The sequence below is a fragment of the Corvus moneduloides genome, chromosome 6 (assembly GCF_009650955.1).
Source record: "Corvus moneduloides isolate bCorMon1 chromosome 6, bCorMon1.pri, whole genome shotgun sequence".
Classification (NCBI taxonomy): Eukaryota; Metazoa; Chordata; class Aves; order Passeriformes; family Corvidae; genus Corvus; species Corvus moneduloides.
Genome location: NC_045481.1, coordinates 54,472,313 through 54,487,915, shown reverse-complemented (window position 1 = coordinate 54,487,915; position 15,603 = coordinate 54,472,313). Strand labels below are relative to the sequence as shown.

At 45.0% G+C, this 15,603-nt stretch overlaps 1 protein-coding gene across 3 annotated transcripts in view; it reads right to left on the bottom strand.

The window, feature by feature from the left end:
- Positions 1–15,603, bottom strand: part of MICAL2 (microtubule associated monooxygenase, calponin and LIM domain containing 2) — a 118,057-nt gene that overhangs the window by 10,582 nt on the left and 91,872 nt on the right. For all 3 annotated transcript variants that reach the window (XM_032111133.1, XM_032111134.1, XM_032111132.1), the window contains 4 exons: positions 15,225–15,299; positions 11,223–11,320; positions 8,185–9,514; positions 1,711–1,805 (listed from right to left, as the gene is read on the bottom strand). In XM_032111133.1, coding sequence (XP_031967024.1) covers positions 1,711–1,805; positions 8,185–9,514; positions 11,223–11,320; positions 15,225–15,299 — 1,598 coding nt within the window. The remainder of the gene's footprint in view (positions 1–1,710; positions 1,806–8,184; positions 9,515–11,222; positions 11,321–15,224; positions 15,300–15,603) is intronic.

Here is a 15,603-nt window from a genome sequence, read left to right as displayed (position 1 = left end):
TGCAGGAACATTTACATGCATTTGCTATGTTGGCTTGAAATCCCTACAAGCTCTTAATGCAACCATAAGTGAGTGGGAAGTGTGTCAATAAAAAGTGTCCAAATGACAAAGCTGACTGTATATAGCATCCCACTGCACATGGCCACGCACAGGCTGGGGAAAGCACCAGTTTAAGGAAACTCAACCCATTTCCATTGCTATAGCTATAAAGTAGTAAAATTTACATCATGGGACAGTACCTGAAGCCCTGTGAAACCCTGCCCAGTGCTATTTCTGTGCTGCATTACAGAGATTTTTGCTTTTCCCCAGGGCACTTGTTGCTGCTGCCAGGAGAGCAGGACAGCACATACTGCAAGGCTGGTCAGGGAATCACCTGCCATTGCTCCAGCTTGCCTTTAACCTAAGCTATCCTGATGTGCTTCAAGGCTGTGGTGTTCCCATTTTTCAGGAGACAGCATACATGAGCACCATAGGCCAGACAATTAAAAAATTAACCAGCCAGGAAGTCACTAAAATTTTTCCCACCAAGTTTTGCCAGATACCAGTGGTGGTACTGGCAAAATAGCAGCCAGAACTGGCATGAAAAGGGATGGGTAGGAGGCAGCTGAAAGAAACACACTGAGTGGGGAATGTGCATCAGAACTGAATCACTGCTAATGCCCATGTGCAACAGCTGATCCTTCTCCCCCTTTCTGGCAGCTCCCCTGGAGCTCTGCCTTCTCCCTGCCTGGTCCTGCCCTCCCTGTGACTGCCTCAACTGCTGGGGGTTGCTTTTATCCAGTTTGCTCTCATGCCTCCCTTCTTTTCTCTATTTTATTTAAACCTTATTTAATTCACCATAACATGATCATACTATAGATTGGCTTTCCTGTAACAGGAAAGATGAATGAAGAATCCTGACATCTCAGTGCATCCTGACACAGGGCCACTGGTGACAAGTGCTGCTACACATTGCTGTGTTTTGGTTCCTCTGTTTCCATTCAAAGTCCCACTTAGCTTTCGTATTTTTCAGTGTTTTTCAGTACTTTGCTTTCCTTCCTCTTCCTCCCGCCCCCAAAGGCAACAAATCAAAAGGCCACCTCATACTGTTAACTCCGCTTACTGATATTCTCCACAGGAAAGAGAGAAACACAGTTCTGATGAGCTATTCAGACAAAAAAGCTGTGTTTCCTCACGTCAGAGCTGGGTATGGAGGGTTCAGGGTGCTGTAGCCCCCGGCTCCCACTCCTGCAGTCAGCTCTTTCAGGGTACAGGGCCTGAGTGTGATTTTGTGGCTCACACACTTGTGCTGATTAGGATAAACAGAGTGTTTTCCAGGCAACCTGCCTGCAGCACTTCTCAAATGAATCTGTATTCCCCCAAAGGAAATCTGCATCTGGTCTAATTTTTTCAATAGTTTGCTTGTTGGGCTACGTATTAAGGCCACTTAAGAATGAAGCTTCAAAGTGATTTCAGTGAAACATGTCTGTTTGTCAAATTAAGACCTCCTCTGTCAGCGCTGCTGTAACCTGGGGGAATTAAAGATCCAAAGAGGTAAAAGAAATGTTGATGTTCATCTGTCTTAATGTATTTTCTCTCCGTGACATGTAACCTCCAGCGTTCCGATCCCCACTTTGAGGAATTGCTGCGTGTTTTAGATCGGAATCATATGATGAATTCTAAATACAGCCCAGCTAAGGAAATACCTTTCTGTTTCCAAGTCAAGATTACCTTGTGTGTTAATGAAGGCTTGGATTCAAATTCCTCATCGGAGGATGAAGTAGAATACTCAGTAGCTTGGTTTCTGACAGATAGGTGTTCATGTCCTAAAATGCAGGAACAAAATTGTCAGTGAAGCAAAGAATACTGTTCTTTAACTTAGACACTTTGCACCTGCCCTGAGTTCTAATCAGCAGCACCTAGAGCAATTTGGAAATTCAGCTGACAGCACTAATTAAATTTTTGATCCCTGTCAAAAAATGTCTGGCTATATATTTTATTTTTTTTCTAGGTACTACAAACAAATAAATTAATTCCTTGAGCACTCTGCATGTAGCACGTTGTTCTGAATGCACTCAACATTCATTAAAATGTATATCTGAAGTTAGCCATATTACCCAAATGATTGTATAAGGCTCACTATACAGTGTAATTGAATGCACAAAGTCTGAGCCAGCTCTTAAACAAATTACCCTTATGTGGCTTGTAGCATCTGGCACCCATTTTTACTACATGACATCTGCTCAGTGTAAAATAGTTGGCGTCAGAATGTCTGGTCATATAAAAAAATCACAAATGTAATCAGAAGCAAATGGACTAAGAGAACAGGGCTTTATCACACAGCCTCATGCAACATAAATATTTCATTAATTATGTCTAAACAAACGTCACTTATTTTTCTGCTTTAGGAATATTATCACATCATTGGGCTGTTGATTAAAATGCCATAAGAAGCCAGGAAAATCCATACATCACAACAGTACACTCCATAAGGAAAACTCAAAGGCTGCCTTTGGAAGAAGCGTGCTTTCAGAATTACAAATTAAATTACATTTAATTGCAGCAATTTTATCACGCCTGTTTTTCCAGCATCTTGTTTCAACTGGGTGTAAATATTTGCATTTCTTCTTAATTTGTCTAATGCATAGCTTCATTCTCTTTGTTTCAGAAAATAAAACCGCTTTTGGAACATCTGTCTCTATGCTTCAACCTGCTACAGGGTTAATGGTTAACAGCTGGGCATCTTGGAAATGTACATTATTTAAAGCTCAGTGTTAGTTTTTCTTTGTATCTACAAGGTAACAGTTGGCTTTCTAGGTGCAAGCTGCATTCAGATTAAAATCACCTCCCCTTCTCCCAGTGTAAATGTTTCTTCTTTGCCTTGTTCTGGGTCCCACGGCTGAAGCAGGACTTTTGCCTCCAGCCCTAATTTAAACTCAGGATCCATGAAACATGTTCATCCCAGACAGTAAAGCAATAAAAGCAAATCCAAGTTAATTTGAGGCAGAAATTCTGAATATTTTTCTTTTCAGTCCTTGTGCTCAGTGAAGCTGCTAGCTCCGAGGGCTCAGAGCAGCAGACTTGGGTCCTGCCATCCTTTCTGGGATGCAGGTCCTTGAGCACGGAGGTGCAGTAGCGCTCCAGGTGGGTCTCCAGCCTCACAGGGGCCTCTGCTCCAGACCTGCCCAAGCTGCCAGCCCACACCTCCCTGCCTTGCAGTGCTTGGAGAAGGGACACAGCTCCTGCTCGGACCTGCCAAAGGCTGGTGGCTCACGAGTGCTGCAGCCACACCACTGCCACACGCTGCCCGTGCTCTGCACAGGACTGCTGCACTCCACCTCTGTCCCCGGCAGGGACAGTCAGACACAGCCCTCCCCAGGTGTGGGGGCATCAGCCACTGCTTCTTTTAATGAGGAAACTCACCCACCTTGCTTCTCCCTGTGCAACCAAAAGTTTGCAGTAACTACCCTGCGGTCTTGCCACTGGAGAAATCAAATTCCACAATATGCAAAGGGCAAACCTTGCAGCCCAGCAGAGCTGGAAACACAAGCAATTACACACTCCCTTTCTTCTCTCAGCTGTGCTGGGAATAAGTGACCACTTCCCCTGTCCGCCCCTTTGGGGGGGATATCAATAATTTAGGAGGCGTTACAAGGTCTGGAGGAGAAGCAGCCTGCTCCATCCAACACAAGGGCACCTGCTTCCTCCCTTGGGCGTGTGCCTCGGGAACTCTCTGCCTTTCTGGAACAGAGAGAGGGTCAGTGACCTCCCCAAAGGCTTCCAAGGGCCGTCTCATGAGCACAAGGAATCTGATGCCTGTGTACAGAATAGATTCACAGCATTCCCAGTCCTCCCAATGCCTCGCTGCTGTGGAGAGCCAGGTATTTGCACCTTGCTCTGCTGAGAAAAGCCATTCAGATTGCTCCAAAACACCTCGCCCTTTCAAGGGACCCCAATATCCAAATCCTGTTTTCTTCGGCTGTTTCTTTGTGAGAGAGACCAGAAATATGCTCTAAAGTGTACCCCAGATGCAAAGTTCAACCTCAAGGCAACAAAACCAAGACAAACAAACAACAAAAAGCCCCAAACCAAAACCCAAAAAACCCCTCAAACTAAACAGGGTGGGATAGGCAGAACTTAGCCAACAGCTGTGAGAATTTTGACAAAACAAACATAAAAACATTCAAACTTCGGGACTTTTACTGAGTCATTAAAATCTGAAACTTAGAACTGCAATACTAAAGTTAGATGATAATAATTTGCCTCCAAATATGCCAAGCCTTAAAGCTCAACCTGCTACAGAACTGATCTCAAAAAAGCAGGTTCTTTTCCAAATATTAACTCAAGTCTTCTAACCTTGGATTTTCACTTTCCAGGCATCTCATTCCTTCAGCTTGGGAGTTATTTATTATGTATTTCTTATTTCCTAAGTACTCTAGCATCTCCTAATTTCCCAATTAGCATATGTTATACTAGAGCTTTCCCTCCCCATGTAACAAGGCCTCGGATGAAAGTGCAATGCTTTTGAGAACCTCTTCTTTAACATGAACATCCAAGGTATTCATTTTCCCAGGAAACCTGAGGTCCTCTGAAAAACGAGGGAGGTGTCACATGAAGAAGCTTATAAGGTGATCCCTTGTGTTAGATGTGGGAGCACTACTGATTGTCCTGGAGGTTTCTAGGGGAAACGACCACTGGTGTCAATCTGCCTGTCACAGCTCACTTCCCTTTCTTTCCTCGGGTGTTTTTGTGTCATGGTAGTGACTGCAGCCTAAATACACACGATGTTTTGGAGCAGGAACTGTTTTGATAACATAATGCTATATTAATCTGTTGGCTTCCTCTGTAACTGTCCAAGACTGCATATTTTTATAAAGTCGTGGGAGTTAATCATGACCACTGTAAAAACTTCAGTGTTTTACAAAAGAGAGAGATAAAGTTACACATATCTCCAGGGGGACTGGTGTCCAAAACCAGATGGAAGCTGGCATGAGGTAGGAAATGAAAAGAATGTCCAGTAGAAATTCAGTAGAATGACCACTAGAAGGAGAGGACTTGGCTATTTGGTTTCACATCTTTGCTTCTCCACAGATTTCTCCTGTGGTCTTATGCATGCAATTCATCTTCTAGTGCCTCAGTTGCCCTTCTAAAATACAAAATCAGTGCAAGAGCAGTGTCCTCACTGAGCAGAACACTGCCAACACACAGACTTTCCGTGGCACAACGATGCAGCAATGGGAACCTGAAACATTTGTAGGCAATCCCTTCTCAGTCTAGGGGTGCACAAAATCAGCAAAGTGAGTTCATAGCACATTAAATTTTCTCATCAGCTGAATTGGTTATCCTGCTTAAAGTATCAGTAATTAAAATGGCACTTCGGCATTTTTTTGAATTTCAAAAGGGCAAGTAGGATTAGGGGGGGAACAGTTAGCCATGTAATTGAACAATTTTATTGATCAATTTTTTTTTAGTGAGGGAGTTTACTGCAGGTTGGAACACAAAGGAAGCATCAAAGGACAAAAGCCTTCAAGATATTTGTGCAGTAAATCAAAAATCTAGAACAGCACTTAGGAACCCCAGTGTGGTTATTTGTGGACAGCTGTATATTCTACAGGCAGGCTTTGGATTTATTTTTTTTAAAACCAGTCTCTCCCTGAAAAGTGTGCATGAACCCCTCTTAACTCAGTAAGCTTTGTCTTTGTCCCACACAAGTTGTCTGTTGGATCTCTGCACAGCCCCAAATTTCCAAGTGGCTCTGAGGACGAACTCTTATGAAACAGAGGGAAAGTGTTAGGCAGAAAGCCTTAAAATTAGGTCTGGATATCAGAAACTAGAATGACCCATATGGGAGGTGCAACTGCAGGTGTTAAGTTTGCAACAGGCAATCTGCTGCTAAGATGCTTCATTTTTCTGAAGATTGCTTCTTCCTGCTGAGCTTCAGCTGGGGGCTGAGCACGTGGCAGGAAAGGACAGGAAGACAGAACATATTAGATATCAGAAGTGGTTTCCAAATATTTGCCTACTCCCCAGGGGATTTCTCTGCCATGAGCTAGCCCAGGCTCATCTCAAGCCCATGGACTTTCATCACCCAGCTCATCCTCTGGATCCACAAGCCACTGAGGGAGAAAACAGCAGTGTGATGTAATACCAACCATACCTGCACAGAACAAGTTTGGCCCCAAACAGGATAGGAAAGCCCTACTGCAAGGAGCCAAGAGGAGTATTAGAAGGAGTCTCATTAAATTGGCTTCTGCAAGGTGCTGGGAGTAATTGTTTTTTTCATTAAAGAAATTTTCTGAAAGTTGTGGTAAATTTCAAGAGAGGAAAATAATAACAAGAAGTGTGGGCTAGAGCTTGTCATCACTTCATGACTAAAGTTTGCCAAGCCTGGGCCTCTGACAAGGGCCTGTATGAGACACAAATGCCATTTTTGAGAGCCAAGAAGGACTCAGCTCTTTACCAGTTTGATTTACTCAAATATGAATGTTTTAAAAACTTCTGAGAGCTACAATGTTGAAACACTGAAGATAACAGACTACTGGGCAAATGGCTAGATTAGAGCTTCATTTTCCTTTTTTTCCTAAACAGACTTTGCATTTCCTATATTTAATAAGTGTAATAATTTAATAATTACTCTTCTGGCTTGCACAGCAGAGGAATGCAACATGTTACACCTGCATGTTTTTCCAAAATATTCTCAACATCAATAAGGCATAGCATTATTCAAACCTTACAAGAATTTTTTTCCATATTAGTTGGAGCACAACATACCAATTATTGTAATGCATTTAGTTAAGAGCAAGTCAGGTTGGCTCAGCTGATGGGCAGTGATGAGGCACAGACTCTGAAAAGGCCTCCCATTTAAGACCACAGGGAGAAGTGTGAACTAGCAACTCTCTGTGGCTTCAGTGCAGTCCTTAGCATCTTCTGGCTCAGTGGGAATGCCTGGTTTTGTGAGTTGTTAGATAAAGGATGCTCCAAGAATCCAATCCGAAAATTCAGGAGCGACAGCAGGAGTTGTTCTATCAGTTTTAATGAGCTCCAGATCAAGTGGCTTACACACTCTATCTTCCCCACAGTGTGTGGCAGTTCTGAAGCAGAAGGGATGCAAAAGGATCTGGCAGCTCACTGGGAACATTACAGTGACTTTACGTTCTGCATACAGATTTTATTGCTGCTGTACAGCAGCAATTTTGGGGTTACAGTTTGGGCTGCAGTTTAATAAGGTAAGAAACAAACAGGTATGTTGACAAAACTCAGTAGTTATTTAGTTATATATGAGACTCTTTGCAGTGGAAAGATGGATCACAGAGAAAGACAGGTGGGTGCAGCCCTCATGCCTCATGTTTCATACCTGAATCTGTGCTGCACTTAATTCTTTCTGAGCCTATGCTCAGATTACTCAGATTGCTCTTGGTCTGACATCAATATTTCTTGGACTTGTCTGCAATTGTAATACCAACCTTGCTCTTGCAAGCAAACTTGAAAATTGATGCCTTTTAATCACTGCCCAGATAGACTCACAAATAGGTCAGAGGAGGTCAATAAGTTGCTCTCTCCTCTCAAATTAAAGGGGATATTAATGACACTGCAAAGCTCCCAAAAGTATGTCCACAGTTCAGTCACTCTGACAGCAGAGCTGAGGAGACACCTGCTGAGAAAGCACAAACAGAGCAAAGCTTCTTGCTGTTGCAACCACAGTGCTTCAGTCTCTGGTTCCTCACAGGAAGAAAAACAAATGTACCCTGCACGGCAGAAACTGGAGGTTTTGGTGCTCATCCTTCTGCTTGCCTGCTGTAGTCCTCTTTCCACCACTCAGTGTCACCACAGAAGCTGCTCTGCCCAGCATCCCTTGCTGGGATGCCTTGCTACCCTTTCCACCTCTTGAGTAGAATTCCCTGATCCAAATGTGTCTGAACAGCAGAGAGCAGCAAACCAAACTTGGGTCCAGTGAGCTGCATTCTGCTTGCAAATCCACTCTGCTTCTTTAAATCTGTAGCAACTCCTAAACTCTAGCCAAAAAATGTATTTATTAAGTGTCCTTAAGTAGAAAGTACCTAGAAATCAAATATAATGCACAATAGATATGTGCTTGCATGATCACGCACAGGTCTTCTGAAGGTTAAGTGCAATTACACAATAATAATAGTAATAATAATAATCATAACAGTAATAATAACAAAGTAATTCCACTCAGGTCCTCACCTGTGAAAGGATAACACAGCCTTTCTGGAGAATGGTCCTTCATGACAGGCAGAGATGACACCAAGGAATTCCGTTCCCTTTCAAGAGCTTTACTTCTCACTCTGTGGAAGAGTGACCCTTTTTGTGCAGAGTCATCCAGACTGTTCTTGAAGGAGTTCTTGGGCTCTGGAGATGAAAGAAGCGTGGACTTTTCCTTACAGATACACATCTCATCCATGGGAGCCCCTAGAGGACGGTCTTCAAAGGTAAACCTTTCTAGGAGTCCTGGGACTTCCTCCATCCTAGTGCAAACTGATTTCTGAGGTATATGGGTTGTCTTGGAAGGTCTGCAGGGTGTGAAGGATACCTCTTCCCTGTAATCCCTTAGAGATATCTCTTCAGAGCCAAAAGAAGAATGAGATGGATTTGAGAAAGGGCTCCCATCTCCTGAATATTTTCCTGCCCACTCCCTTACTTTAGGATCCTGTGACTGAGTGTTGTTGTTGTTCCTGTTCCTTTGGCTTAGGGAATACCCAGGAGTGCTGGGGAAGCTGAAGAAAACTTGTTCTGAAGAGGCTTTGACTTTGCTCTCTGAGTCCTGCTTTAGTCCTTCTGGAGTCAAGGTTAGAGGCTCCCAAATGGATCTTTTGATAGCATTGGCTATGAGCCTCAGTGGGGATTTTGGCTGGCCGGCTGCATGCTCCCTGGAAACCACATCTGGAATCCTCAGAGCATCCTTTGTGTCGGCTGACAAAGTTGGTGGAGCACCATCTGCAGATAAGAGAAGCCCAGGACAACGGGATTGTTTGAACACTTCTTTTGTCCAGCCAGCATCCTTCTTCTCCAGGGTCCACGGGGCTCTGTTGTTTCCATACCCTGGACTGCTCCCACCCAAGTCTGTCCTGTTTGAGCCACACAAGGGTTGCTGTTGACTACAAAGCCCCAGCCTCTTTTTTGCCTCCTTTAACTCTTGCTCAAGCTTTTCTTCTGGCTGCCTGGTATTTTTGCAGTTTTTCTCTTTCAAATCCAGAGATGACAGCACTTTTGTCTTCCTGTTAAAATCCTCTGGTTCAGAGGTAGATTTCTGTGGTTTTTCCATCCAGTCCCAGGCTGAGTGTGTCCCAATGTCACTATCTGTGTCTTCGGGCTCATAAAAATCAGCAGCTGGTGTCCCATTCCCAAGAGGGGTCCATGGAGAACCTGTGGTGCTGCCCTGGAAAGGACAGTGGGGAACAGAGTGATGTGTGTCTTCAGGCATCATCTCCCTGGCTGCTTCTTTTCTTTGAAATACTGGGCTGCAGGGTTTGGAATGTCCTCTTGTAATTTCTGGTGGCTTCTTGCAAGAAACCAACTGTGAAGTGCATGAAAAAAAATTACTATTTTAGGGATATAAAAATACTGCTTTGTGTAGCTTCTATTTCATAAAATACTTTAATCCATTTTAATCTTAATAGTAATGAACATAATATTTAATTTGTACACAAATACATATGTAAATGATAATGTAAGAAAAGCTTTTCCCCCTAAAGGACTAATATTTCTCTAGGAGTGGAAATCTAATACTACTGGAAATTTTAATAGTCTAAAAATAATGTTATCCATGCAGAGAATCTGTCATATCTTTATGAATTACCTTTAATATTTTCCTTAGAAAGAAACAGTCCTATCCCCAGGAAAACAGACAAGAGCAGATCTGCTCTATTCTCCTGTGTGTGTTCCAGTTGCATCACCTTAAGAGTTTTGAGCAAGCACAAGAGACCATTATCCATCCTCTCCAAATGTTTTTATAATATTGCATGTTTATGTAGCACAGGTAGGAATGAAAGAAGTGACCCAGAGAAGATTATAAAATGCAAAATGGTAGTTTTGAACAATTCAATTAGTTCCCTCTCATGATTATTTTTCCTTTGGTAAAGGTTTAAATTCATTACTCCAGCCACCAAAATCTTCTGCTGAAGATAGTAACAGGGATAAGTACCCATTTTATGTAGCCAGCAGACAAAACTAGAGTTCTTCATTCCGTCTTAAAAAAGAAGCATTTTATCATCAGTGCTGTGTGATAATGGATGGTGTGAAGATTGAATTCCTGCTTCCATTTATGTGCCAGATACCCAAATTCACATGGGTGAAGCCATTAATCTGACTTTTCATTTCCCAGAAGCATCAGAAGTAAGGCAATAATGATTCCACACCGTTTCACGCTTCTGTTTGATGACTAAAATTATTATTGGCCAGGACCTCAGATAGCAAAATGTAAGAAACACAATAAACAAATAAACACCCTCTTATTCCTCGCTTTTTAGAGTAAGAAAAAGGCCACTAAGCAGTGCTTGTAGAGCAGGAGCTGATGGAGTCCCCTCTCCTCATGCACAGCATGGCCAGGGAGCATTGCGCAGCTCTGCTCTCCTGGGACATTCCTTTCCTGGCCCCATTGTCCTGCACCGGATTTCAGCCACCACTGTGGATGTGGAAGAGCTGATTTTTTCCTAGCACAGGCCCTGAGGTCAAGCAATTCTAGCTATGTTTAACCCAAGGGTGAGGACAACTGTCCAGGGCATGGAGGATGTGGGCTGGTCCCTGCTCCACCTGGCTCCGGGAACCTGGGAACGTGCTGCCCTTTGCTCGGGATGGTCAGTCATGACTCCTCCTGCTGCAGTGCTGCGCTGATGGCAGGCCCACCCTTCCTCATCCTTAAAAAAACCCCAACATTAAAAAAACCCAGAAAACACCATGGAAATCCTAGGTCCTGAAGGACACAGAAGATGTTCCTGAGCAGTGGGAGATGTGAAGCCCTTTTCCATTCTGTGATTTTGTGACTGGTGCAACAGATTAGTGGCTAACTCCTCGTGTGATCAAGGCCTGAGTCTCTCAGCTGCTTGATTTGGGAATGATTACATCAAATCCAAGTCTCTTCCCTACTTGCAGCACAAGTATAACGCCAACCTCAGTGGTTACTGTGAGGACCAAAACTATCTAAGGGAGCAGAGACAGCCTGCTGAGAGCAGACATGCCCTATCAGCAGCTACAATCATTCTGCCCTGCACAGTTCTCCTTCCTACCTGTGTTTGGGAGTGCTCCTCTTCAGCACCACTCCGACAGCTGGCTGAGCTCTCCTTCCAGCGGAGCCCAGGTTTCTTGCTCGACAGTAGAGGAAAGCCTGCAAGAGACACAACTTTTACCCTCACATTGGTATTGACTTTGTCTTAAGTGAAGTCTGCAATTAAAGAACAAGAGTAGAAGATTAAACAGCCGCCTGGATAGAGTTAAACCTGAAGAACTAACCTACAACATGGAAGTTTATGGCCTCGCTCACATGTGTGTGTGCATGCTGTGCCAAACACATGTGGATATTTTCAGCAGTGGACCTGAACTGCTTCCACTTTTTGGCTGGATGTAGTGAAGCAGCTTTTGAGTTCCAGGAAACTTTCTGGAAAACCAACCCTCTTTAGAGGGCCTTTGGGCCTCAGAAGCACAGGCAGTCAAAACAACCTGTGACTTTTGAACTTTGGGTAATTCCAAGAAATGAAGGAAATGGATGACTTCTGAAAGGGCTGTCCATCAGAATGGGAAAAAAAATGAGAAATGCATCCACCTGCAGGCAGTAAGGACAGAAAAAATGCTGCAGTCTCCCAAGCAGGGACAACAGGCAGCATGATGGGGGCTCCCCTAGGACAGGCAAGGTAAATAATTGCTAAAGGAGGCAACTTGCACCTGAAGGAAGTCAGGAGAACTTTCCAATATTTGTGCCTGTGGGAATTTTGCATAATAAATAATCTTTGGACAAACAAAAGTATCCCTGATCCAAGATATTATCATGTCTAGCTATAACATGACAAGTATATTTCTAGCTCAATTATTAACTCCCAAACCCAAGCATTAGTTCTGAAATCCATGCAGGTTCCCAAAGCAAACTTTGGGTCTTCTACATAGGGATTAAAAGCTGCGTAAGGACAAAAGCAACACTCCAGAGAGAGAGAGGACAGCTCCTGCATGTGGGCTTCAACAAAGGCAAGCCAGGCAGGGAGGCCGAGTTTCCTTTCCTCTCAGTGTCTCACCTCTTCATACCCAATCTTGATGCAACTTGTCATGTTGGATCAAGACTAGAGGGACACACTCTGCTGGAGCCTGTTAAGGAACTCCTGCAGGGATGGCAACCAGGGGCTGACCTTTATATCCTGTAACTGAGTTACAGGAAAACATGGCAATCCACAGTTAGGATAAAAAAGCCACCACCACCACTTGCATAAATGAGCCAGGTGGGTTCAGCCTGATCCACTAAGGTCCTGAGCCTCCTGACACGAGCAAATGCCATGGTTCAGGACACTGAGGGGAAATGCAAGTGCTGCAGCAGCAACAGCCAGAACACTGATGAGGGCATAAAACCCCCAGCCCAGGAGTCTGCTTGTGCCCATGGGGAGAACTGCTTCCCACCCCAGCTCTCGTGGGCGTGCTCACAAGGACAGGGCCTGCGCATGGGAGAACATTGCTCCACACAAAGCCATAGCCCACCATCTGTCACAGGGAAAATGGTTTCATTCCCACCAAGATGCTGAACCTGTATTTTCAGCTTTGCTTTCAAAACAGGATTTTAGAAAAAAAAAAAAAGTTCCCTAGGGTACTATCATGATCTGCTTGGCCCAAATTCCCAAGATAAATTAAGAGCACGGCGTTCCCTGTGGCCGTGCGATGGGGATTAAAGGTTTTGAAAGGTAATATCCTGCTCTGAGCCTCGCAGCCAATACAGCCGTGACACTGATTTCCTCTCCTTGGCTGCCTACCCCGTGCTGTTTATGAAACATATGTGTTTGGGGAAATATGTCTGAAAAGGAGACAGATTTTTTTTCATGTGACTGATGATCATATGAATTCCTGTAATCAAATTGGATTAAATATAGAAACTATGACTTACAGTCTTCCTCCAGAGAGTAAAAAAAGCCTTTATTCTGCTCCCAGTGTGTGCTGACTGTGCTTTACACCTCATTTTGACAGCATACTGGAGGTTCAGGCAGACTCACGCAGCACATTGCTCCCCTCACAAAGGCTTTTAGCTCCCTCTAGAGCCCTTGAGGCACATGGAAGATTTTAACACCATGATGGGAAAATTAATTGGCAAACCATTAAGTGATGCCCTTGCTGAGAGCAAGCTGAAAATCAGTCAAAATTAAGAGTGACACCCCATCCAGTCTTCTCTGCTTTCCTTTCTCACAGTCTGTCTTACGCCGCGCTCAAACCTGGATCAAGCATCATTATTGATTGATCTTTTAAAAACTGAGATCAATTAAGGCAAGACTTTAAATCCAAGCCTTTGGTGGAGCCAAACTCTGATGTCTATGCCAATTCCCCCATGCTTTACAGTTCTCAAGAGGCAGAGCCAAGGCTGACACAGATGCCATGAGACTTTGAGGACAGTCTGTTCCACCTTCTCATCCTCGGCATGGGGGAGCCTTCCCCTGGGTGAGACACCCCATGCAGCCTCTCAGAGCATGGCAAAGCCTCATGGCTCAGATGTGCAGGGAATCCCAGGGAATGCAGCCCTGTCCTGCCTGTCTGCCTGCCACAGCTGCCTCTCCAGGGACAGACCCTCACAGGGGAGGAAGCTGAGCTTGGTGGGGGCCTCCTCTCAGGACCATGAAACAGCCCTGTGCATACTCTACTGAGATTTACTGAGTTATTCCAGATGTGAGGCACTGGAGGCCTCCCAGAGACTGTGGGTGGGTAGCGACAGTGCTCATGTGCACCTGACTTGAAGGCAAGGCTGATGCCAGGAAGAGGAAATGCATCTTATCTCATTGTTTGAGATATAAAAATTCATCCCACAGTAGGTACTTGCAAATAACCTCAAAGCTTTCTTCAGGCATTCAAAGCAAGCAAGCCGAAAAGCCTCTGCTTGAGCACTGGTCCCATAATGGGCACAGGGATCCTACTTGTTTCAGAAGCAGAGCCATAACTTCTCTGAAAGCAACTGGGACCCTAAACAGCAGCAGAAATCCCCCTCGTTGCAGAGGGCAGCTTAGGGCAGGGCTAAAGAGCAGCTGTCACCAGCATTCCCCAAAACCCACTGTCTCCATGCTCAGAAACCATGGCACTCGGTCACATGCGCAGATCCCGCCCTCCTGCTGCTGCACATCCATGTTTTACACTCCAGCCTGCCAACACCCCAGTCTCCCAGGTACAACTGCACTTCTGGCAGAGCTTTGAGGGGCTCTGGGATGCTGGTAAGCTCACCCAGCCCCATACTGGTGAGGCCAATCCCAGCAAGAACCTGCCAGTCCCTAGGGGCTGGGAGGAAAGCACGTGCACTTGCTGAGGAGCTGTGCCAAGGCAGGAGGGCAACACAGCCCCAAGCAGCAGGGGTGAAACCGAGGGTGGCTGTCTTGTTTGGGGACTCCAGCCTAGGAGAAAGGTTACCTGGATGCAGCCTCAGCTGGGAGGGGTGACCAGAAGTGAACAGAGCACAGATCCAACCTCTGTCAAAATCACTGCCCTCCTGTGTGATTCCCACAGGTCAGCCCAAACCAAGGGAAACTGCTAGAGGACAAGGATCACTAACACTTACTTTCACCAGCTCATCTCTTGGGATTGGCTTTCTCCCTTTCACCAACCCAGAAATATCACCTGGGGGTTTTTTTCCAACAGAAAAGAGGTGACAGAGCACCTGTGGAAGTGTGTCAACAGGCACCTCCAGGAGCATCTCTAATGAGTGACACCAGGTTAGAGCCAGCGTCCCACCTGATCAAAAGCAATCAGTGCAGGCAGGGCTAGAGACAAAATATGCAGCTCTGGGATAGGAGTGAGTGTTCTCATCTGGAGAATTAAAGTGGACACCACTTGCTGATGGGTATAGTTACACAGAGAACTGTGCATAGTCACACAGAAAGGGAATTTTTCTTTTGAGGGTAAGAAAATGGAAAAGAAACATTTGGTGTGTTTTAGATATCCGTTTTCTCAACTAGTGACACCAAAATATAAAAATCCTAAAGGAAAGGAGGGGAAACAGAAAACTAAAAAGGCAGGAAAACAGAATGAATAGAAAATACAATCACTTCTCAGGCTCTACTCACTCGTTTGGATTTTTCTCCTCCAATTCTGATACTTATTTAATGCCGTGGACTGAAAACTGTTGGCTCTCTGGAGTGCTGAGCAGAAACAGAAGGGACACAGGGTCAGCTAATGCAGCAAAAGCCAGAGGGCAGAAATGGAGCTGGGGAGAAAAGAAAAGCGGAGGAACAGAACCCCAAATCCCCGGCGGCGGGGGGTCAGCTTTCCAAGCAGCCTCCAGCCGGGAGAGGGCAGCGCGCACCCGCCGCGGGATACCGGGAGCAGCTCCCAGCGCGGAGCTCAGCGACCCTCGCACTTATCCCAAACCCACTCGGGGCTGGGGGCAGGAAAACGACCTCAGCAGCCAGGGATGGGGGACAGCGTGAAACTGGGGAAGAAAGA